At 39.3% G+C, this 26,204-nt stretch overlaps 1 protein-coding gene across 1 annotated transcript; it reads left to right on the top strand.

The window, feature by feature from the left end:
* Window positions 1-321: 321 nt before the first annotated feature.
* LCA5 (lebercilin LCA5) lies at window positions 322-18,557 on the top strand. Its single transcript, XM_005153154.3, has 9 exons — window positions 322-358; window positions 797-868; window positions 5,542-5,917; window positions 8,441-8,970; window positions 10,468-10,605; window positions 11,487-11,583; window positions 12,724-12,869; window positions 14,740-14,878; window positions 16,505-18,557. The coding sequence occupies exons 3-9, from the start codon at window positions 5,725-5,727 to the stop codon at window positions 17,302-17,304; spliced, it is 2,043 nt and encodes a 680-aa protein (XP_005153211.1). The 5' UTR covers window positions 322-358; window positions 797-868; window positions 5,542-5,724; the 3' UTR covers window positions 17,305-18,557.
* Window positions 18,558-26,204: the final 7,647 nt, after the last annotated feature.

The following is a 26,204-nucleotide window of genomic DNA, read 5'->3' as shown; positions in this document are numbered from 1 at the left end:
GGGGTCAGCAAACCACATGAGACGAGACCCGACCAGACCCAGGCCCCGTCGCCTCCCGCCGGAGCATCATGGGAATGATGCGTCGCCTGAGAGCCCGCCTCTTCACGTCTCCCCGGCAACGTCTCAGCCAATCAGCAGCCGGAATGTAGACTCTCACCAATGGGCTCTGGCTGTCCTCTGCCTCCGCCATCTGCTCTACCAATCAGCCACAGCGTGCCGCAGCGGGTAGCCAATGGCTGATGAGGAGAGCCCGCCTCCTCCTCCGCCCCGTTGCTGGGGCAGCCGCTGTCAATAGCCCCCGCGCCGCGGCGGCCCCTTTAAGCGTAACGTGGCAACGGCCGCCGCGTCCGCCAGGGAGGTACCGGTAGAAGCGGGGCCGGGACGGGGCAAGGGGGTGCGGAGGGGAGGCCAGGAACGTGGGGGGGTGGGGGTGTGTGTGGAGGGGATGGGTCTGGGGCTGTGGGAGCGAGTCTGGGCCTGGGCTTAGCTTTCTGGGGGGTGCGGGCTGCTCGATCCCGACGTGCCGTGAGGGTCGGCCCCGGGGATGGCGGCTGTGCACCCTGGCACCCAGCGGCGGGGTGCGGCCGCGGAGGAGGGGTGTTGTCCCCCGCACCGGTGGGTGTCGGGCAGCAGGCCTTCCGAAATGCGGTGTACGCGGGGCCGCAAGTGATCAGTGCCTTCTTGAGAAGCTGTTTGTTGTAGAGTTAAGTTATTGCATTTAAAACGTACTCCCACGTGCAGTTAGTTGTTTTAAGAGGGTTCATTAAAATAATATATTTGATATGTACTTTAACAGCTTCTCCCCAGTGCACTTGCTCACACTTTGGAAGCTGGAGAGCTGCTTTTGGGAATAGCTGAGTTGAACTAGGTAAGTCCATACTCAGCAGAGGCATAGGTGGGAATATGAGGCATGGGCCTCCTTAATTTAGGATTAAGAAACATCGTATCTTCTCCTAGTTGTAGGACTGGCCTGCATATTACTTGGTAGGACTGCTGTTTTCTTATCTCTGACTCGGGGCTTACAGCAACCTTTTCATTTTGAGATCTGCTGCTGAAAGTAGCTCTGAAATATTCCTGTCAGATATGTTCAATATTGGCTTTTAAAACCATAGACCATATCACCAAAAGCTGATAAACCTAGAAGAAATACATATAGTTAAGTCAGCAGGTGCAGAAAGCTTCCCTAATAAGTGTTTGCTCCTCAGTAAAGCCTCATTGGTGAATATGTTTTGACGTGATACAAGTAAGTCTCTTTTCTGGTATTTGGATGTGAAAAATATAGGTGGAGGGAGACAAAGTTATAGTTAATTTAAAGTTATTATTCTTTAATAAGTTCAGCACATTAATAATTTAGATTCATGCTTTTGTACTTGTCTGAAGCTGGCTCTCTCTTGTGCTGTCCCTCTCTTAGAAGAGGTGGAAAAACTGATTGGACCGTTAGAGGTCAGCATTTGTACTCGGGAAGTGTCATGTGTGGTGACCAGTAATAGCATCTTGCTTCCAGAAGGGTGTTGAGATTGAAAAGAACTTGAAATGTTTCATAAGTCTTGTATTACAGAAGTAAGCTTCGGGTGTTCTGTGAGGGAAGAATTACTGAGTAATTTTCCTTTATCTCTATTGCTTGATATCTGTAATCCAATAGTTTGATTTCTGTTTCTGTGATTGACTTAGGAGTGATAGGGGGACAGTATTCTGTCACCACTGGTGATGTTTTGTGTTCCCTGTTTTGCCTGTCATATCCTTTGCACTGACCTACAGCTTGACTGTTTTCTTGTGATAATGAGCATGTTTTCAATACAAGATATGTAAGAAATAGCAATAGATAGAAGTGAAGGAGTATGAAATTCTGAAAACAAAACTATTTCTGAAGTTTGTACAAGTCCCAGATTTACTTCAGCCATTCCGTACTGATGCATTAAGCTTCCAAAAGCATGTGTGGTTTATTTTAGGGGAGTGGCTTGGGGTTTTGGTGGTGATGGAGTTTAGTAGACCCACTGCTAACCCACTGCTAATGTTTGACTCCTCAGAAGCTTATTAAATGTACCAGGAGAAAATATGTATCTTTGTGGATCTTACTCACACAAGCTGAACTTCCTTTATAATCAGCTCAGACTAGTTGGTAACAATTGAAAAGTCAATGAACCAAAGCATTTCTTAATTAGCCAGTCCATAGGCTAAGTGAAGTAAAACTCAAATAACCCAGTGATTAATTTGTTCTCCAGATAAAATGTGCATTCTGTATGTTAATCAAATTATATAATAAACGGGTGGAAAACTGAACTTGGCAAGTCTTGATGGGCAAAGGTTTCTTGTTTTGTGTGGAAAATTCAATACTATTACCAATTTCTAAAACTGAAAACCATTTGAAGATTCAGAAAATGGTTTTGGCCATTCCTCAAGGGAGCTTTTACTGGTTCACCTTTTCCAATTTGTTTTTAGTCTATTGCTTTTCAAAGTGCTTCCAGAATGCATCAGAAATTACTGTTCATTGATGTTTCTGTATGTCAAAATGGTGCTTAGGAAAATATTCTCAAAAGCAGAGAATATCCAGTTCTTACAATTTGTCTGTTTAAAATACAATAGTTATGAAAAGCAGTCTTCAAAAAGATTATTGCCTCTTCAATGAGCACTTATGGGACTATAAAATAAATGATCAGCTTTAAGACAGTAGGTGAAAGTGAGTGTTCTTGTTTTATATATAATTAGACATATTGATGATTGAACTGTAGGCATTTATGTTTTCCCTAAAGGCAGTCACATTTGTTTTCATTCAAATTTCCTTTCTTTTCAAGAAAAAGTCTGCATAATGATTTCTTTCTGTTATTCTGTGTCCTGGAGGCAGACAAAATCTGGGTGTATCTTGGCTACATCTACACTATTGGCAATATTTGCCCTCTAGAGTAATCTCTGCCTCCACACAGGGCTAGGTTAACACCTCTAGATGTGATGGTGCCTCTAACACTGATGTGCCCACTCAAGGAGTCCAGGACTCCTCTGGATGGCACATGTGGCACATGTGTCTTGCATCCGAGTAACAGATGAGGTTGCCTGAATTCCTGCCACTTTGTTTTGTTCAGCATGTTGTTATGAGCAAAATGGGAAATACATTTCAGATGCACAACCAGTAACTGTTATTTTAATTAAAATCTGAACTGTCTAACCAAGGACTTAATATTAGTTCAGATACTAACACAGTTCAAGCTATGTACAATTTCAGTGCTAAAGATGCAAACTCTAGTACTAAACCTGGTGTTATATTCAGCCGCTCACTTTCCCTCTGGGACTTGCTTCACCTGGGATGGCAACCGCTTTACAGGGGGTTACATCAACATCTCAAATCCTTCCAAGGCAAGAGAAGGGTGGTCATGTTTTCTTCCTTCTTGCCTCTGGTCCATTTGGATTCATTTTTATATGCTTATTAACACACTGTGCACCTTGCTTCTTATTCTCTTTTGTTCTGGTTTAGTCTGTTCATTGATTCATGGTTCCGCATTACACCTGAGTTTACTACATGTGGTGTGTGCTTTACATGTGTAGAGTACTTGTTCTTTGTTCTATGCGTCTACAAGGCTGGTTTTACCTAGCTCCCAAGACTGCATCCATTGGTGACCAGCACAGGTGAGATGTTACACCTTAGGGGCCCAGTACTATCCTGTGGTTTTGCTTTCCCACTCCTCCAGTCACCCCATGCCTTTACCCCTCTATGCTACATTTTTGCAAGAGTTGTAGATACCTTGCTCTGCACAGAATAAGTACATGTCATTGCTGTCTGTTATAAATGTAGCATTAGATGCTAGACAATTAAATATATTAGTTTATATTTTAGTTTGTATTTTTTGCATTGCCTGACAGTGTCCTGTAGAGACAGAGCTGAAGCAGTGTTTGTCAGTGCGCTCCCTAGAGATCAGGTTGTTTCCAAAACTCTGCCTGTATTTCAGTTGGGCTTATTGTGCTCTTCAAGGAGCAAAATAATGCACATTTTGCACAGATGTCTGTGAAGCTGGGACTCAGAATGGAGCTGTCTGGGAGTAGAGTTGCACCCTGGTATGTTCTGATGTTGCTGCATGATCTAAGCTTTGCGCTCAAGAACATGTCTGAGGGTCTTAAAGACAAACAAGATAAGACAGTTATGGTTAGGTATATACTAAAGAAAGACATTTAATAACTGCATTATTTTAGAAGAAAAACAGTTGTTACCTATCATTTGAATGTTCACAATAACTGATAATATTTAAGTGCTTAGAAACCATTATTTTGGAAAGTTATTTCCTAAATAAAGAAAAAATACTCTCTTCCAAATAATTCAGTATTACCCAGCAACTTCCCAGTTTAGAATTCTGTTGGGCTATTTATTCCTCTAATTCGTTCTGTACAGATTATGAGGGCAAATGGATCCCAGTCACTGGAGACAGTTCCACTAACAGTGAACTGGGCCAGAAAGCTTGAATTTGTAATGAAAACTGTCTTGGCAGCTGACATTTCTGATCTGTTTGGCTATGCAATTCTGCATATATAGACAGTAGAATAGAAGGCTGAGAAGCATGCTAAGTTTATTTTACTGGGAATTAATACAGTGAAAATTTTACAGCTCATTTACAGGTATGTGATATGCCCTGCAGTGTAGGGGAGTTTTGATTAAAAGCTGCTAAATTTTTTGTGTGTAGTTTGCTTTACCATTTAGAAATGGGCTAGGAGCTTATGTCATTCAACAGGCAGAATTACTGGCCTCTGATGCAAGTCCTGTTTATACATCCATTAAAGGACTGATGTTTTGAGGTTGGACTGAAGGAACATAGATGTTGAAATAAGCTTGAGCACTGTGAAGAGTGGAGGGAGAGACAAAAGACATAAAAAACTCTAATAAAAAAGACAGATATAAAAGAACCCCAAAGGCTACATTTGCATTTTCATATAAAGCACATGACACCAATGCGTGTACTCCTGCCAGTTCCTGAAGGCATGAAAAACTACATGTTGTAAGGTACAAGAGTGTTTTCTAGGGCAGAGACTGTGATTAGCAGTTAGGAACAGAATGTCCTTCAGACACGTGGGACAACTGATTTTCAAACCCATAATTTGACATCATTGGAGTGTCAGAAATTGAGATATGGAAGATTTAGTAAAATTCTGCGAATACCTCAATTCTAGTAACATGAATAAGTTGTTAATTCTTTTGATTAAAAAGTTTTCAAATGTCTTTAATTCGGTTTCCTGAGTAGCATCAAACTTTCACTTCTGTTTTGATTTCCAAATACTTCTTTTCCCTTCTTTATAACCTGAGACTAATTTCTTATTCTGTATTTAGCTGTGTTAATTTTCTGATTTCCCCTTCAGGGTTGAAGTGCCTCAAACCTCTGAGTGTAATACTAGTGATATTCGTAGAGTGATGTCTGTCACATTTAATATACATAATAAGGCTAATGTAGCCCAGCATGTAGCATAAGGCTGTAGGAGTCTTGAGTAATTTACAGTTTTTTACTTTTCTTAACTAAACAGCAAAATAATTCTCACTTTCTTTTTTCTCTCTCTAAATTGGTACAGAAAAATGCATTCAGAATGATAACTGCTGCTTGTTGAACCAAACTGCAAAGATCTCATGCTTTGGAGGTGAAGATGATCAACCCAAGGAGATAATACAGCTGCTGCCATTGTACAACTGAAAGATCCTTTGTGTCAAAATGAGCAGTCTTTGAGAAAAATCTGGAAAGCCATTAAATCTGAGAAATGGGAGAAAGACTAAGGAGCCCAGATTCTGAACATGACAGGAGATCAGATGGAGATAAAAATAGCGACTCCTATTATTCAGATGAAGATAGTGCATCTCATTCATCTGGTCAGTCACCAACACTAACATCTACAAGCCAAGAAAAAAAAGATCCTAAAACACAAACTTCAAACAGCCTTGTGCACTACCAAGGTAGGTAGAGAGCAGAAACTGCTGCTTTGTGACTGCCTCCAAGAGTTAATTATCTTTGAAAGCTGAAATAAAAGTGGGAAACTATCATTCGGAGAATCTACAAATTCATGTGAATTAGGCTACAGATGGCAGGTAAACTGCAACTGCTGTGTTGAAAACTGAAATTAACCTGTTCCTGAATAAGGAAGATTTTTGGTGATTTTCAGAATGATTTTGTATTTCTTAACAAATAGCCATGGCTCGTATGCTAGTGTTTTGTTGAAACATGCTGATGCACTCCTTTTGTCTTTGACAAAAAGCTTGAGGCCAAGGACCCAGAGCATGTCCTTAATCTGCAGCCTGTAAAAGAGAGACGATTGTTAAAATCTCTCTGACAAAATGCCCTAAAGATACCTCTCTTATGGAAGTCTAATTGACCAAGCTTTACAGCGTAATACTGTGTACTTTCAACAAATAAACAAAGACCACTAATGGGGTAAGAGAGAGAAAATGTATTTGGTGAAAATCAGGTTCATGTGGAAATTCAAAGTCCTTACTTGAGGGTAAAATATCTCTGATTGAGGTGAAATAGCTCCACTTTGAGCTCCCTGACACACACCTCACCCACATAAGGTGCTTTCTTGATTGAGAATGTGGGGAAGTGAACATCCCTACAAAAAGGGAGAGAATGGTTATAGAGATCCTGGGCTGAAGTAGGGATGTGAGGCCTTTCTGCTGCACTTTGGAAGCTTGTTCTAAATAACCACACATGTTTTCTGGTGAAGTCAGAGCATATCCTGCAAGTGCTCTATTTTATTCTTAAGTGCTTGATACTATCTGAATCATTTGTTCAGCTTTATGATCTAGAGTGTACCAGAAGATCAGACCTTCAATCCAGAATTTGCCTAGGGAGCGTAACTCTCCAGATCCTTGATAGTGTTGGTGTCCTGGTGCAGCTGGTATTTTGCTGAGCTTCTCTACGTTCAGAAGCAGCATCTTTTCAATAGTAGGCATGAGTCAGCTGTATGGAAAACAAAATCTGCAGCTCCACTGTGCCATTTAATTTGAAGGGGGCAAGTGAATGACTAATTCTTTGATTACTTGGCCAGAATTGAACACAACTCTTACATGAAGGTATTGTGAGTATCATGTTGTTCTTGAAAGACACTATTCCCCAGTTTAACTATGGTCAAAAGTGCAGACTTGGTATGGAAATTTTCTGTCTGTTCTGTCCTAAGTGTGGATAAATTCTTGAATGGGTTGCAAGTCTAGGGTTAATGGGAATTCCCTTAGTTAGTGATGGAGTCACATCATTTCTGCAGTGCATGTATTAGATAATCTTTTCATACCTGAATGTGACATGTTCTTTGTAAAAGAGAAAAAGACCCCAGAACCCAAAACCCAAACCAAACAACAGCCTAGAACCAAAATAAACCAACCTTCTTTTGTTTGACCAAGCTGTGGAAAAAATGAGCATCAAGCAGAAAAGGAATTAGTGTTTGTGGAAAATGTTGAGAGGAAATTATAAGAAGGTATTTAAAGCTGTTATTTTTGCTGTAAAGTATTCTCTGTAGAATAGAAGCTATTCTATTCTGTTGGTGAAACTATTTGGTAAGCACCAAAGGGGAGGAAGAATTTGCTGTCACACTCACTGCCTATGTAGAAGTAACTGCACTATTGCTATGTTTCACCTTTCAAGCCTAAATTATAAGCTGCAGCTGCTGCTGTTCAGTTCTGCTAAATGCTGATGTACCGCAACAAATTGTGTACTCTATATATTCAGTTGTTTTAAGAGGTATTTTGGGTAGATTATATGCTTCGTTCTTTGAGTGTGGCTTGAGAGGCAAATAAGATAAAAACAAAATATTTAGCTTTTATGGGATTAATAATAATAGCAAATAGGAATGCAAGTGATGCATAATAGTAGTCAAATAAGGATACTGTGTGGAAAATAACGTGTGATACAAGAATAAATTATTCAGGGGAGAACTGAATTTTCATGGGATTTGTAATTTTGCTTTAGAGGCTTTCTGCACTGAGCCTTTGAAATCTGTTTTGTCTGTAAGCATGGCAGCTGGATTTGAAAATACTACTGCATTTGTCTGAGAGAATTACATCTTGCATAAGACACAACTAGCTAACACTCAGCTAATTGGTACCATTTTAAAAGCATTTGATAATATTGTATGCAGAAGAATAGAGTATTTAAATATTTTAATAAACAATTTCAAATATTCACAAAATATGACTGTTATTTCTGATACAGTTTGCAGATGATTGCTTTACAAGGGTCCTGTATTGATGGCTGTAAATATTATCTCTTCCAGTAGATCACAGACATAAATTACTATTTTTTTTTTTATTTATCAGAAGGAGCATAAGTCTGTTGTGTATGTGCCTTTTATTGTCTGGTTGGAAAGCTGCAGTCTCTGTTAAGTAAAATTGTAAAATTGTTTCAGGCAGAGCTTTATTCGAAGCAGGATGTCTGAATAGACAAACTACATTGTCTTAGAGTAAACATGCTTTTTATTTTTCCTCTTTTAGCCACAAAGAAATTAGATTCCAAATATGCACCAAGCAAAAGAGGGACACGGTGGGGTTCCCGTTCTCAGAGCTTCACAAGGGATTCTCCTGCGAAAGATATAGATCTTGTTACAAAAAGAGTTCTTTCTGCAAGGCTGCTGAAAATCAATGAGCTCCGAAATGAACTGACTGAACTCCACATCAAACTAGATGAGCTGCAGAAAGAAAACAGGGCACTGAAGAGGCTTCAGCACAGGCAGGAGAAAGCCTTGAATAAGTTTGAAGATACAGAAAACGAGATCTCTCAGCTTCTTTCTCGGCACAACAATGAGATTAGAATATTAAGGGAGCGTCTACGGAAATCTCAAGAGAGAGAACGTGCGACTGAAAGACGGCTGAAAGATTCAGAAGATGAACTCTACAGAACAAAAACTGCCTTGCAGAAACTGAAAAAGCTGTCTGCAGATAAGCACCTTGCTGAAAGAGATGACCTGGCAAAGAAACTTGCCTATGCAGACAGCAGGCTAGTAGACAGTGAAAAAAGAATTAAGGTGAGCTGACTGCTTTTGTAAGGAATTCTGCAACAGGTTCCCATCATGAGTTTCATGAATTATGTTTTTTTTACAGTTGTGTAGTAAATAGAAAATAATTCTTTTTGCATTTTTCTTTTTCACCAGGTAAGTAGCATCAAGTAAATTTCCAAGGTGGTGAGATAGTTACATACTCAGTAGTTGGGCATTCAAATTGCTGTTTAAAAATTAAGCATATTTTGCCAATATATACTGTGGGCTTGTGCTTTTACGTGTTTTTATAACTGGTAATAATGTTTCAGAAGTGCATGCAGCTGTAAGAAAACTGTGCAATCTAATTTTTCTTCTTGGAGGGGGAGCATATGTTTAAAAAAAAATCTGAGTACTTAGGGAACTGTACACTGAAATTCAAAGAAAACTATAGATCGTTATTGTTTTTCAGTTTGCTGAACTGCATTCATGTGGTGTTTGATTGTCCATTACTCTGCACATCTGAGAGCTGAGCTGAACAAAATTACAGCAAGTTTTTTTATACCCAAATGAGCTTTGGAATATTTTCTGGGCATCCATTTTAAGAATTTTGTGCAATATATTTTAATTTTGTTCAGCAAAAACATTTACATATTTGTAAATGTCTGAAGACGTCTAGATTGTACATGTGTAAAAAATCATCTCGTTTAAAAATAATTGTGTTAGCACTATTACACTGTTGGTAGTTGTATGCAATACTATTTTTAGGTAAAATTCTGTTGGTCATTAAAATGGTGTTGCAGTTTGGTGTCTATATTAGTAATTAAACCTAAATCATATTACAGAGATAATTTATCTGGAAATCCAGAGGATTAAGCTGGAAACTAAGCTTTCATAAAATAAATCCCAAAATACCAAGATATAAACTGCTGAGTTACCCAAATCACTTCACCCCATTGTGTCACCATCTGGCATCTGTAGTTTTATGATCAGGTATTTTAGCATTTGTAGTACTGGCTAATGTTAAAATTAATCATGCTCTAAAAAGTAATGCATTTTGTTCTACATTTTTTTCCTTCTATCATCATCACAGGTTCACTTAAAACAGCTATTGCAAGATAAGGGTACGCAAAGGAAAGCACAATCACAAATTCATTCCTAGTAGAAAGGTTAAAAATTCTTGTATTCTTCCTTCTAATCTTGTACTTTCAGGGAGGTATTTTTTTTCTTAACCATCAGTCTGAGATTTGTCTGGGAGATCTGGAGGTCCACTGTGCCAACAGCCTTGCAGAAATGAGTCTGTGTTCCCATTACGTCCTCAAATCACCTCTCAATGCTCCAGAAGGATGAGCTGCAGCATCTGCAGGTGCTTTGTCTGCCTCCTCAAAGTTGGGATTAAGGATTTAAATGTATTCAGTGCTACAGTAATGCTGGAGTTGATATCAGGATCCAAGACACTGGTTTACTGTAATTTTATTGAAGTAATGTAAAATTACTCTTTTAAAGTAATTCAATTACTAAAAAAATACTATTGTGTTTTAATTGAAGGATCTGGAAAAAAATCTTGAATTAAGTGGTAGCAGTTTTCAACGAGAGTTACAATCAAAGAAAAAAAAGATCTATGAGGCTCAAGAAATAAACAGAGTTCTCCAAGAAGAGCTTCATCAACTAAATCAGAAGCTGAAGGTAAAATGTGAAGCAATACAAGTTGCTAACCCATGTTCTGACATTTTATCTTTGGAAGTATCTGCAATCAGGTTTGAATAGTTTACCAGGGACTGCACTCTCTGATGTGTACTTAATTATATCCTACATGTGAGTTCTTTTCATGCTTTAAATTGAAATATTCTGTGCTCTGACCCTACAGTCTCTATGTTAATCATTACTGTTAGCACTAGTTAAGGAAAACAAGATCAAGTACATGGTCAGGCATTGAGATTAAACCACAAGATCTACTGGGCAAATAGGTTTTGAAGGCTTGAATTTAAAATTAAATTTGCAGACATATGAAGTACTTTATGTTGCTAATGTACTTGCATTACAGTAGGTTTATGTAAAGGTTAATTTAATGTATTTGTGTGTTACTAAATTTGTGCAGAGGTTTATTTGCATCCCCCGTACCCTGTTGTTGCCCAAATTCTGAATGTAAGGACTGCAAATGTTATGTTCTACCTAGTTAGTTATCTTTAGGAAAAAAGACAAATAGCATTGTTAGCATTGAAATACTTAACTCTACAATACTTAAAATTCAGTTGTACAATCTATATATACATTGTCTCATTCATGTCTGTGGAAGCATTAGCATTTAGTTTTATTTTCACTGTACATATGCTGCTTTTTTTCCCCCGTTTTTTTCTTACCACCCTGGAATATTTTGCTAATCTGCTTGCTTGTAGCATAAACCAGGATAGGAATGTGATTGTTCTTGAAACGCTGGATGTAACTATTGATTGCCATACTCTGTTTCTATTTGCAACATGTGTTTTTGATTTAATATGCAGCTTGGCTAATAACTTGTAAATGAAATGTTAGTAACTCAGTGTTATATCTTCCTCTTTCACTCACAGGAAAAAGAAAGAGAACTTGAAGCAAAAAATATATATGCTAATCGTATGTTGAAGCTATCACCAAGAAAAGACATGGACATGATACAGAGAAAGAGAGGTAACTTCTGTAAAGCAAAGGCAGAAAAATTAATAGTGACACTTTCAAATTAGTCTGCTAAATTCTGTCATTCATCCATTCAGTGCCGGACTACTACTGCTTGTTTAAGAATGTTTACTTTTTTGTGCTGCTTTCAACACAGCACTGATTACAAAAAAGAGCACATTGTTTGTTTGATTCTTTGGTAACTGAAGCAGAACTAAAACCCAGAACTTCATCAAATAGCATCTTTAACTCCTTTCATAGCAGATATTCCTTGGGTGAAGGAGGAGGGGGAGGTTGTTTAGTAAATTCTCTAATAGATCATAGATAATGTCTACACAGCAATAATTCCAGAGGCTTTAAAAATAGTAACTTAACTGCTATGAATATTTTGGGGTTTATTTCCTTTTTGCTAATTCAAATTTACTGTCTATCAGATGAGCTGTAGTCTTTTTTTCTCTCAAGGGGTACATATGTCCCAGAACGTAATCTAAAAGTATCAGTGCAGTGATTTCTTCTAGTGTGACAAGCAGCCTCAAGCCTTATGCTGCCCACATAAATATGTGTGTGTGTATGTGTGTCTGTGTGTGTACTTAGACTGTTTTCATTGGATCAGTAGAATCTGCTTGTCAGAAGAAGCAGGAATTTATGGGACTGGTTTAAATATTTAATGCCAGTATTTCAAACAGTTTCCCTGCCGCTCATTTTATGATGGATACTCTACTATTATTCTATTTTAGGTTCAGATTTTTTTAAATGTCATTCCACAGAGGTAAGTGTATGTATTGCAAAGATGTGAAGAATTGAATTGTCATTTTAGGAGTTTGCTTCTCTACATGTAGCTTCTGTGACAAGCAGTAAGAGGAGTGAGATATTTTGTGGGGATTTTTTAACAGATAGAAAGTATACTGTAATGCTGCTGTAAAGTTACTTGAGAAGTAGTTTTAAGGTGTTTTTATTAATTTTTCAGGATAAGTTATGCATGCAATTTTTTTGAAATTAGCTTTTACAAATGCTGAAAACAAGTGTGTGCCACTTGTCAATATTCAACACTTCCATTGGCTCCAAGACATTCTTATATGTTTGCTGCAAATCATTACAAATGACAGTTAGGTATATAGTAGGGCAAGTGATTTAATCAGTTTGTATTTTCTACAGCCAACCTTCAAAATATTAAGAAGGAAGCACAGCTCACAAAAGGAGTACAGACCAGTGGATACTTCTCCCCAGTAGAATTACTTCCAGAATCGGAACTTGTCCGTGGGGGCACAGTAAGCAAGAAAGAAGGGATTCTTCCTAAAATAGTGAGTGCCTTTAGAATTTGAGACTTGCTCTGGATAACTGAATGTTTAATGCAGAGCTTATGTTTTAGAAAATATGTGTAAATATACAAATGTGAATATATAGACAATATAATCTAGAAAGCATTCTGCTCTTGAAGAGAAGCTCTAAGCTTCCAAAAATGTCATACTCTATTTTTGTGACAGTTCATCATAATCTGCGTCTTGCTGGTAACCATTAGTGCTCAATTTGTTTCTTTTTCTGCCACTGACATTTTTTTTGAAGTTTTGAAAACTTCATTTTGGTTTTCCCTCCTTTTCTTCATTTCTAATGCTTGTTTGAGCAATCTGGTGTAACAATGCTGTTACAACAGCCTTGTCTCTCTTTTTGCTTTGGTCTTAATTATGGCTTCTTGCTTCTTTTACTTTCCCGATTTATTTCACAATGCATAAATCTAACTCTTCCTGTTATTGTCACAGTGCTGGTATTTCTTCTGTCACTTTTCCAGCTTTGTGAATATGGTTGGATTTTTGTTGTTTTTCCATTTCTCTTTTTATTATAAAATAGTACCATTAGAAGTATTGCTGATACTTCTGTGACCTCAAGCTAAAATCAGAGAGATTTGTAAGGTATTACAATTCAGAATGACACAGATTCTGGTACAAATTGAACAAATTCTGATTGCATAAGTCTAGGACTATTAGTCAGAAATAATTCTCTGATGATGGTCCCGACTGGCTTCCTGATAGGACTGAAGATTTTTCATGGCTGTTTCATTCATATATTCTTTCTTTCAAAACCCTGTCGCTAATTATGGATGTAGTTTAACATATGTGTTCTCGACATATAGTTTGGTGTGTGAGCTACACAGCCACACAATTGCTACCAAATGCACCTCATGGAGTCCAACTGTATGTATGTCATCTTGTAAACCTCTCTTAGTTCATGTGTGGCTGTTGCTTTAACGTATATTAGATCTAGGCTGCTTGTGCTTTCATCTGTTTTCTAAGTAAGTCAAGTATTTTAAATACTTGGCCACCATCTCTTTATGAAACTTTTTTTTTTTACAAGATTATAATAATAATTATAATCCTGTACTTGAAGGGAAAAAGTTGTTTTGGCCGATAGTCATGTTTTCTTTGTTCATTAAGTAGGAACTATTTCTCAAATTTCTTAGAAGTGTATTTTAATCTAGAAGCTTATTTTGCTCTAAAATAGGCACAAACTGCAAGTTAGTATCCAAATGTTGGATTATGCTGGCATTCTCTTCATTACTAGTAGTGTTTTTTTACTGCTGACCTTAGTATCTTTTCTGCAGCTTCCTTCCATTTAAATGTATGTGTGTACTCACTAGGTGAATTTTTCAGCCAAGATTAAAACTTTCACTGTTTGTTAATTAACTCTTCATAACTTCAAGTACCACCGTGAAGCTGTCCGAATCTACAACCCAATCATTTGAGTATAATGATCAGATCATGGAAATGGAGGGTAACTAACTGCTTGCTTATTAAAAGAATAAGGTGGTGGGGTCTAGCCTTCTATTAAAGCCAGTGAGAAAGAAAACATCTGACTCCTAGAGAACTATCCTAACACAGTGATAATTTTGCTTTACAATATAGGAGCTGCAACTTTCCTGAAATCTGGAACCCAGGATAGAGTTGATTATCTATGCCTTTTGTTTTGGGTGCACAAAGCTGTGCTAGCAGTAGTAAGATTACACGGTCAAAACCCTGGTTGTCAAAGCTGGTTTGTCTTAGAAAACTTGCTTGTTTTTATGTTTAGCGGTAAGAATGTGATTTTAGAATGACATGGAAGTTCATATGATTTTGCTTGTTTATTTATTTTATTGATTGTTTTCCCCATCAGTTTCAATTTTGTATTCATTTATTTCAGGAAAAAGAAACCGAAGACAAAGGATGGAAGGAGAAAGCAGACCTCAACAAACAAGACCAGGACAGGGAAACAGAAGAGAAACTGAATTGTTTTCAGAAAATACAGGTTTTAGAGGAGAGGATTCAAAAACTTCATGATGGTAAGGAAAACTGGCAACTGGAGGCTGGAAAATACACCATAGAATACTAATCAAGTAAGGCTGCTAGTTTCTAGTGAGAAGAGAAATGATTTTGCAGAGATCACTACAGTGGAAAATTATTTTCAGTTACATTATGCAGAGAATCAGAAAGAAATGCAGGATGTAGAATAATGTGTGCCCTGTACTGAGCTGCAATTAAGTATGCAGCAGCAAAAAATGCTGTCCACAAAGAAGTACTGAAGCCTGAGAGATTTTGCTTTACAAAACAAGGATGACATGGCAGGTAAATGCTGTTTTTATCTCTGACTTGCTAGATGTTATGGAGGTAGGCAGTAGATTTTTACTATAGTAGAATAAATCTGCTTTCCTTAATATGGTCTGGGTTTTTTGGTACATATCTACTTTACTTGTATCATTTGCAATTTTAGTTTATCTTTTCACTTTTAAGTGAATCATTTAGTGTGACTATTTGAGAAATTTCTGTTATTATATTTTAATACTGCTTTTTTTTTCTTTGCATTTGGTTTTCACAACATCTTAATGACTTACATTTGTGAGTCTCTTAATCTAAAGTATTTTAGGTTGACTGCATTCTGTCCTGTCACAATAAAATACTCTTTCATTGATTATAATTAACAAACAGTAACATCCTGTGAAAAATCTTCTACCTCCAGTGGCATCAGTGCACAACTCACATATGCTATTGAAAAAATACATGTATTTAATATATTAACTGAACTGATGCTGTATTTCTCTAAGCTTGATCTGAATACAATAGAAAACATAGGACTTTGTGAAAACTATCAGTCAGAAATTTGGATGGAGTGTCCAAAGTATGCCAGTATAGTGAAGGGGCCAAGTAGTCCTGTTCAACTTTTGGCCAAACACATGCCTGCTGTCTTGACAGAAAAGTATTTTGAAGAGAGAAATATTTGAGAAGCTTCCCCTTTTTTTGCCCACATAAGTATTTGCAGGTTCTATCTAGAAAATTTATTACCGTTTTGCACCTTTGTCCCTTTTTAGCCATGCAAACTGACATTTGGTATTTGCACAGACACTCACTGAATTAAAATGGTGATGCAAAGAGCACTGATGTAAAGTTGTTTTCTGATTGCAGCAGGTGCAGTATAGTTTAAATCATTAACTACTTGAAAGTGGTAAGGACTCATCTATGACTCTGTGGCCTGAAAGCTTCACAGAAGTAGTTCTCATTGTAGGGAAAAACACCCATAGATCCCAGCACTTTGTCCGTGGTGCTGACAAAGAAAAATAAAGTGCTGTGCAAGTCAGAAGTATTACAATCACTGATGATGATTTTCATTTTCATTCAAACCCAGGAAATGGGAAGGCAACTGGCAGAAATTAAATTCCTCTGAAAATGCTAGAATGTGGATAATGCCCTAATCCCTTTGTTAGATGGCTGTAAACTTTTATATCTTAGCAGAGAACCTGGTTTGAATTTAGTTGTAATTTTTGAAGAATTGATTTTTGTGGTAGGAAAACCACATGATGCATAGAGGAGCACATTCAAAGCTCAATGGCCTTTGCTTGCATTATTCCAAAATAATCTTTTGAAGGCATTTTGAAACTAGAACATTTTTGATAATGTTTAAACATTTCATGCAGAGTGGGGAAAGGAAGAATATGACACAATGAAAAAAGAAAGTGGCTTTATATTGGATAAAGAAGAGAAAACAAAGACGGAGACAGAAATCCAGAAACCTGAAGTTGAGAGAGAGAGCACTGAAATGCTGGAAGAGCAGCAAAAAAGAGAGTTCCTGCTTGCTAAAATGCAAGAAATTGATAGAGAAACTCAAAATGTAACAAACATGAAACCTGTTTCCCAAGCACCACTCATAAATACAGCAAGGCAATCTGATTTCCTGGAGAAAAAAGAAAAAGCTGATCAATTCTTTGGGATTCCTGGGAAGTTTACAAATGGATTTCCTGTAGATAACAGCCAGGATGATGCCGTGAGAGCACAAGGGCAGAAGCAACAAAATCCAAGGACCACAGATTTAGGTGGTGAGCTAACGTTTGGTAGTTATGTACCTTCCTTTGGGAAAGGATCAGGGAGGCCAAGTTGGCTTACTCAAAAAAGTGTCAACTTAGAAGAAAAAGTTAAAGAAAATGAAGATTTCAATCGTAAGAAGGAAAAGTCCAATTTAATGGAACAACTCTTTGGAAGCAGTGCCAGTACCAGTGTTCTTTCCAGAAGTAACAATACACCACTGGACATAGACTGGGACTCTAGTAATACTCTTCTTGCTGATAAAAAAAGTAAAGTCACAGTAAAAGAAGATGATGAGCTTTTCGGTGAAGGAAGAAACCGAAACAGACACCGTTTGCAGCACACTACAAGAAAGCCAGGAGTTCAGACCCTTGGCTCTTTAGAAGATGAAATCGAAGACATAATCTTACAGTGATCATATTTGTATATGTTTCATATGTAAATACTGTAAAAATATTTTCATGTAATATTTAGTAGGTACAGATTTTAAACATTTCAGATATATTGTGAAGCCTTGTGAAGAAATAGTTTACATAAATGGGTATATATAGAGAGGAAAGATGCACTTTGGTAGAACAGCCTATGAACAGCCATGCAGGAAATTTGTTCTAAAGTATGATGTCCAAATACAGACAATGGAGATGTGGCAGTGACTGTTCTGGCAGAAAAACAGGGAAGGTGTCCTGAGGGACTTTGGTAGGTGAGGTAGGCACTGGCTGGCCACTTCATTCATCTGAGGAAACGCTGTTGCCCCATGCTGGGCTCCATCCAGATTGACTGTCACTTGCCTTGTGGCACTGTCTGCTTGCACAGCTGTGGCCCAGGGTCCCAGAGACTCAGTGACAGAAAGCTAGTTGGGGTGCCATAGGAAGGGAAGGACTTGCAAAGGTTCACACTCACTTGTGCCCTTCGCTCACACTCTTTTGCACACTTCATGCTCCCTCTCACTCTTGTGCACTTGCTCTCTTCCCTTCTCACCCTCCACCCCTCTCCTCTTGCTCACTCTTACTCTGTGTCTCGTGCCATCACTCTTAAGTTTTTGAGACTCGCTGATGGTGTGATGGTATGTTAAGTAAAAGGGTATTTCTCTCAAGGGAGCACTAGTATTTGCTGCAGAATGATTTGACTAAGAAAGGCAGTGAGTTTTTATGTGGCAGTCCTGGCATTTGCAGCAGCTACTAGAAGGACATCTCTGGCTAGCCAGCATGTGTTTGTAGTTTTACCTGTAGGCTGCTCATAGGACACTGGTGTACTTCTTTTAGGCCTCAGATACTTTCTTTCTCAAGCATTTGGAGAGCATTTTAACTGTGTCAGGGGAAGGCATACGTGTAACAGCAGTGTCGCATGATGGATAGAAGAGATGTACCTACCACAAAGGCTCAGGTAGAAAGAGAATATTCTACACAGCAATTACGTTTCTCAGAAGAACATCAACAGAAACATGATTAACTCAGGAACAGCTGATATCCCTCCTGCATAGGTTTTCTGTAGTACCAAACTTGTCTAACTCTAAATTTGTACTACAAATTTGTCTAACTCTCCTCATATGTTCAGATTATATTTATTATATAATGTAATTTTTGTAATTTCTGAATTTTCTATGTAAAATTCTGATCATTACTAAGTCATTTTTTAACAAAATGGTTTTATTAAATGAATTGAATGAAATTTGTTTGTGTGTGGATCATCTTTTACCACAAAGCACTGGCTTTTTATATTGTTGCTAGTTTGGTGGGGAGGAGGGATAGTGCCATGTACACAAATTAAGAAGATAGGCAGTGATGCATTTAGCAGAGGCATTCCAGAAAATAAGCTGAGGATTGTTCTTTACTAGAACAACAGATTTTGCAATGCCTCTGATATGCTCCCTATGGGCCTGATTGAAAACATACTAAAACACAGAAAATTCTGCTCATGATTTCAAGATGATTTGAGTCAAGATTTCTCTGCACGCAATGGCTCTTCTGAAATGCAGATGGTGCTGTTTGCATCATGCAGTAACTTTGCTTGCTCCCCCATTCAGAAAGAAAATTAGTGACAGATCCAGACCCAGACCGTTCTCACTGGGTGCTCAGTAACTCGGGTCCACCTGCTTGCTTAACAGTCACAGTTACTATGTGATATGATAATATTGCAGGATTACAGATAACATTACAGAATTTAGCTGGTTCATTTTGCTTGCAGATGGTCAGAGTATCAGGACAATGGTGACCAACAACAGTGACCCTAACTGTGTGTGTTCCTCTTCTGCAGTGACTTCTTTGGGAGAATACTGTGGTGTGAGAGGTAGGAGAAGGCTGCAGGTAAACACTGTGGCTGTTTGTGAGTGTCCGGTTACTTGTCTTAACTTTCTTGTCCTACCTGTAGGTGGCTGCTGCCCTTGTAGAAGGCAGCACTGAAGATACTGCCGGGGCAGGTTGTTTGTTTTATTTCCCTGTGGTTGAGGATTATAAGGCATGAAACACTGATGTAGCTGTTGCGGTTATTAAGGATCATATAGCATATGGAGGGTTGGGTTTTGTTTCCTTGCAAGCCAACCCATTAACATCTGGCAAATTCTAACTTTGGTGCTGAACTGATGTGCCCTGCTGTTTCAATTAAAAGTATAGTTTCCAAACTGTTCCATATTACCAGCCCCTTCTTATGTTCACAAATGTTCACATCCTGCCACCAGACTCTTCCTGAAGCAAATGCTGTGGGGACTTGCACAAATAAAAAGGTATATCTGCATTAGGAAGGTGAAAATTAATTGATCTGCCAAGAACAGTATCACAGGTAGAGTTTCCCTCTTCCCCTCATTGCTTTCTATCCATACAGCTTATTTTCTTTTGCTTGCTGCTCTGTTTAGTTCTGGAGTTACTTGTACGTGAATACTATTACACTTAAACCATATAAAGCCAGCTCTTTGAGAGGGTATCTGCTATTTTGAGGGACAGAGGGAACCTTTCAGTCCTAACACAAAATCACAGAATGGTTTGGGTTGGAAGGGACCTTAAGGATCATCCAGTTCCAACCCCCCTGCCATTGGCAGGGATACCTTCTACAAGACCAGGTTGCTCAAAGCCCCATCCAACCTGGCCTTGAACACTGCCAGGGATGGAGCAGCCACAACTTGTTTGGGCAACCTGTACCAAGGCCTCATCACCCTTATAGGAAAGAATTTCTTCCTGGTAGCTAATCTACAGCTACACTTCTTTCAGTTTAAAACCATTCTCTCTTGTCCTGTCACTACATGCCCTTGTAAGTAGTCCTCCAGCTTTCTTGTAGGCTCTCTGTAAGCAGTGTTTCTCTTGTTGAGGAGCAGTTTTATACTGACTGGAAGCAACTTTTGCAGGGTCTTCAAAGGGTCTATGGACCTTATGATATCCCCAGTATTCCTCTTGACGCCTCTTCACAACTACTGTCTCCGGATAGCCTGCACATTGCATTTCTTGGCGTTTAATAGCACTTGACTGACTGCAAAGCAATCCATCTTTTATAGTGAAAAAGTGAGTCACAAATGCTTTGATGATGATTTGTGTTTGATTGGATGTTTGTGTCCAGCTGTAGATTATTTTTGTTGGATGTTCAGCTCATATGGCTGTTAACATTTGTTGTGTTTTGCTTTCCTTCTGAACCACCAAAGGCGGTGGGTGAAATTCCTCCATTCCAACAAGAACAGATCATTAATGTTTGATTCCCAAATATTCCACTAATACAGTGGAATATTTGGGAAGATTGTTACTGCCTGGGAAAACTGGTCTTCCAGTTTTGACCCCCAGAACATCAGTGTGTGAGGAGCATGTGAGGAAAGTGGTCAGGTGTCAGGGCTCACCTGGCAGACAAAACAGGAAGTTTTAAGAACAAAGATGTTTCTCTTTGGAGTGGAGATGAACAGTGGAGGGTAGTGGATCTTCCGTAATCTAGGAGAAGAGATGTAAGCTGTAGGAAGAGGACTTGGGATGCCCTTTACAGCTCTGAACTGAAGCCTGAAGAACACTACAGTGGTAAGAACTGGGAAGTGCTTAAATGTATTGAAGGTTTTTCTCAGATCTGTGGTGTCTTTGGGCTAGTTAAAGGGTAAAAGTAGAAAAGTTTTTTCAGGACCCTAATAAATCCCGTGTTTCTGATTTTGCTTTGCATGCCTAAAGATTAAGAGGTGAATTGCAAATCCATAATGCTTCCAAAATAGGAATGCTTGGAGAGGATGTGCTTAGGCTGCTTGGTAGCCTCAGGTTTGTTACTGGTCCTAAGAAGGTCTAATCCAGCCAGCCCAGAGCCTGTCTGCACTGTCAGGAAAGGCAAAAGAATATCTGATCTGGCAGTCAGGAGTAGGAATTCGTACAGGGGCAGATGGCTACAAGAGCATCATCAGGGCTTTTGCTGATGCCTGTGCTCTAGAGAGTGCTTCCGGTGAGCCAAGAAAACTAATAAATCCCACACAGTGCCCTAAAACAGGGACCAGCAAAAATGGACACAAGAGAAGCAAGCACCTTCAGGAGAGCAGTTGCAGGAGGGGAGGGTTTGTTCCCTGAGCTGCATGGCTTCACTGAGCCTGACCTCCTCGTGTTCTGAGATGACAACCTGAAGCGCAAGAGCTGCCCTGGGTGACACTGCTCATTTATAACAGTCCCTTTTGTTGGATGGGATCTAACATGGCTCCTGTTCCGAATTATCTCTTTGATTAGCTGCAAAGTTTTGATGTCTGCGGGAGGAGAACAATCGAATCAGTGTGCGCTGTCAGCCGGGACCGTGGCTGCTGTGGGGAGTTGCTAGGATACCTCTCTGAAAGGTACGATTCACGTGATTAACCACCAACCCCGTCTGCATGAGAAACACTTCTATCTTTGTTTTGGGCTGGCATCAACTGTGCATCGGATGTGCATGTGTGTTCAGAGCAAGCTACAGGTTGAGTGTCACGTGTGTCTCTTCCCTGCTTTTGGAATGTAAAAATCCCTGTTCTCCATCACAAGGAATCCAGAGCAGTGATAATCATAATTCCAGTAATCTGCAAAATTAGCATTGCTTCCAGGGGGGAACATGAGCCACAGAGAACCATCTGGGAAGGGAAGGTTTGACTACAGATATGAATTTCAGGCATATAACTGAGGCTTAACTTTGTATCCGTGAAGATGCAAGAGGTTTTTTCCTCTTCTATGCACTATTTTCTTTCCCTGCCCAGCACGGAGGGTTGGATGAGATGACCTGTCAAGGTCTCAAACAAAGCTATTCTATGATTCTGTCATCATCCCACTGGCATTAATGCTACCTTTCAGCAGAAGTCCTTTGCACAAAGCTCCTTCATGCTACTTGCACAAAGTTGCCTCGGACACCTCCCATGTGTCCATCTGTTCTTGAATACGACATTATTGTATTCAGGATGCAAATCTTAACTCTTTCTCCACAATAGCTGTTTCGGACATGCTCATCTTCCAATGCCCTTTTTCCTCCATCTTCCTGTTTCCTCAAACATTTTGTTCAAACTCTTGTCTTCAGGACCTCTTGCTGTCATTTCTGTGAATCTTCCCTTTGTCCTCAAACTTCTTTCTTCTCTTTCCCTCTGACTTTCATTAACTCTTCTTGCTGCTTCCACCTTGTCTTTCCTCTTGATGGACCATCATTCAATCATTCTGTCTAGAAAGCTGGCTTTGGAAGTGCCCTTTGAGTCCTTTCGAAGCTGCCCATGATTTTCACATGTGTCTTGCCCTACCTCTGGGAGTCATTAGGATTTCCTCAGTGTCCTTTCTCACCTTCCCTGATCTGCCAAGGCCTCCAACCTGTTCTTTACCTTCCTACCATCTCCCCTCAAAAGCTTAAGTCTTCGTTTAACCTGGGTATAGGCCACCCCTTCTAACCCAAACAGCCACACATTGCTGTGCTAGGATCTTGATGACCCGATGACCCGAGTGCCTCTTACAGCCATTCTGCTGATCCTCCTGCTGCTCCCACATCCTGCACCTTCCCAGTCATTCATCCTTTATATCAGTCGTCTTGTTTCCATTGCTGTTCTCTACACCGTGATACATCAGCAGTCTATGGGACTGGGGCTATGTATGTGCTGCTGTGTTTTGCAAAGCTTCTAATGAGCTGTTAGCTTCATAGTTTGCTGCTTAATAATTCTCATGGTAGCAAGGATAGATAACCCAGATGCTGTAATGCACTAGAGATCAGTTAATTACTAGTATTCAGCATGAAGAAATCATGTTTGAATTGGCAAAGGGCACAAACTGAGCTCCCATACCTGACCTTCCCCTTGCTGTAAAGCTAAATCTGGCTTTATATTCTCAGTTGAAACATGCACAAAACTAAGCTTTAAACTTCTGTGTGAACCAAGCACCCGAGCCCTGGGGAATGATTTAAATAGCAAGCATTTGTTTTCCTGTATGCAGTTTTCCTTGTCTCATAACCTATCATGTAGAGTAACAGCAACAGCACTTGGGTTTCAGACACAGTTTTGTTTCAACATACTCTCTCAACCTATTGGCCTCACACCACCAGTGTGGAAACCCCAAGGAAATGAGAGGGGCAAAAGACCTTCTTTGAGTCACACTGGTCCATGGTAGAAGTTAGAACAGAAATTTCCCCTTTCTCGTTCATTATAAGGCACCACCCCCATTTTTGTGTGTGTATAGAAAACCTCTATCCAAATCTCAGATATTCTAATGGAAAAGGCATTCAACCAGCCTTCAGTCCTGGAATGAGGTGCAGTGTGTAATTTATTCTATTGAAGGAATCCTTAAATCTAGGATGAAAATGTTCCTAAGAATATTCTAATGTCTTCTAAGAATACAGCATCTCTGGGTTTTTGTTTGTTTGCTTCTAGTGAATATATGCTGGCATGTGGATGTAACTTTTGTTAGCAAATGAGGAAACTTTGCTTTAAGTGATAAATCACAGCATCCTCATGATACTGTACCTGCAATCCAGGGAGGCAGGGAAAGCACAGTTAAAGCATGAGCAACATTTACACATTCACTGGAAATATTTAATTCCAAGCAATAGTAATATTTTAATATTTATTAATATATTAATATTTATTCATATAATCTTCTCTATTATAAATTACAGTCTGAGATCTAGAGTTCCTCCAAAACCAAATCAAATAATTTCTCATTTTAATGAGAGGCAATCACAAAGCCTGGGAATTATTGTCCTGACTTTCTGAGTAGAAAGCATTGGGGTGCCTGATCAATTCAATGCAATCTTCCTGGGCAGCAGGCTGTTGTCCTGGAATACTGTACACCCATGTGCAAGATCTCCACATCAGTCCGCTGTAGATCACTGGCTCTTTTCTTGATTTGGCCAAATGATGTTATTTATTTGGTGCCGTTGGCCAGAAACTGGAAGTTTGAAAGAAAGTATGTGCTATTGTTCAAGGTACTTCATATTTCTTGAAAGAGAGTATGTTGAATTTTAGAAGTGAATCACAGAGTAATTGCAGACTCCTTCCTGTTGGCTAAAGCTGAGATAAAACACTGCATACAGAGCTCTAGTTCCTCTCTGGTGTTTGTTTATTCACGTACTTCATTCCTGAACAGCTCTTGTAATTGCCCTTTATGAACCTGCTGCTGTTTTGTGTTATTTAGCTCAGGATAAAGCTTTATGAAATATATCGTGGCCTTCTTTCACTTGTGCAGACTGTCCTGCTAGTTCAATGTAGCTTCCTTTTCTGAGACATGACCTGAGGTCCTGCTCCCAACAACGTTTACAGAGGTTTTGGGACAAGGATGCCTTCTTACCCTAGACGATAAATGTAAGAAAATACCTGAACTTTGCACAGGCTGTCTTTCCCAGATTCCAAAGGGATAGTAAGGAATCTGTATTTTGTCAGCTTATTGATTATTTAAATTACTGCTCAGAAATTGATCATGGGTTATTCAGTGGGGTGTGGGCAGTGCGTACAACAGCTGTCAAGAGCTCCTGTGTATCACATGCGTTTCCTTTAGAGGGCACCATTGACTTCCATGAACTCTGTACTTGCTGTTAATGAGACTTGTTACACACATCTGGGCATCTGAGGTCCGTTTGAGTATTTTTTGCTCTAAATGTTTGGGATGTTGTGGGTTAGTGCACGTTATCTCCTGTATGCAAATATTTGACATAAAATGCACCTTGCAACAGACTTCTCAGGTCTTGGCTTTGATGATTTTCTTAGTTACCAAGCAAAATACTGGAAGGAATATACACTCCAAGATGCTGAATTCTGCTTTCTAACAGAGTTTAAGAGGCTTGGAAGGCTCAGCTTCAAGTCATAGAGGCCAGCGTACAAGTGAGCCTTGACTTCCACTGTGTGGTCTCAGAGATGCAGGTTTTCCCATCCTGTGTGACTGGCTCTACAGATATACTGGATTTTCCTTCTCTATGTCTTTACCCGTTTTCCACAGAAGTGATGGTTCTGCAGCCAGATGTATCACTGCATCTCTCTCACTTTCTATTCTTGTATGTAATAGCCAAACTGGACAGGATGTGTGGTCATCTCACTTGATAAAGTGATGCCAAAAGGATGCAGCTTTAGAAGGTTGATGGGTGACATGAGAAAGTTGTTTTAAGATTTCTTAGTCTATTTTTCTGCTCCTGATTTTTAATGAGAAGTACAGAGAACAGGGAATATAGAAAGTGCCTAGCATGGTCGCCCAGCTTGAGGCAATGCCTGGTTCAAGGGAAGTCCACAGTGATGTAAGCAGGATAATCACATAAATAACTGTCTGCTCCACAACAGAAATTGAGCTTAGTTTTAGAAGTAAACCCTCAAAAGGATGTATCTCATTTGTCCAGATAATTACTGTAATTTCATGGAGATGAAGGAACATCCAACAAAACAGTCATTCAGTTGCTTACCTTCTCTCTCACTCCTTATTGTGATTGCTTATACACTCTTCTGTGCAATTGCATCAACATGGTCCTGATAATGTGTGTTTATATTTTATAGTTACACAGTTAATTAACCACAGAGCTAGAGCAAGCCCATCTCTTAACACTGCAGATGACTGGGGACTGTTTAGTGCATTTACAGCCTCTCAGCCAAATCTTTGATTGTGCTCATAACATTGGCTTCTCAACTAGCATAAAAGGTACGTACCTATAGGCTGCAGCAGGTGCAGGCTGATGGCAGAGGCAGAGGATTGGGGTTGAAGGAAGAAGAAAAGCTCAGATGAAGGTATAAAAGCCATTCTGTGATGGCTTGCAAAGGGTTTTTGCAAGCAGCATGAAGCACTTGTAGGGTAGCAGCAGTAGGGGAAGGCAGCCCAGCAGATGTCCCTAGGTGTCTACCTATGAATGTCACCAACCCATTCCTTCCACCCCTGCCACAGGTTACTTTCATTATACCCAGCAGAT

This window comes from Melopsittacus undulatus, chromosome 3 (assembly GCF_012275295.1).
Source record: "Melopsittacus undulatus isolate bMelUnd1 chromosome 3, bMelUnd1.mat.Z, whole genome shotgun sequence".
Taxonomy (NCBI): Eukaryota; Metazoa; Chordata; class Aves; order Psittaciformes; family Psittaculidae; genus Melopsittacus; species Melopsittacus undulatus.
The sequence above is the reverse complement of the archived record's forward strand: the minus strand, read 5'-3'. Positions and strand labels throughout refer to the sequence as shown.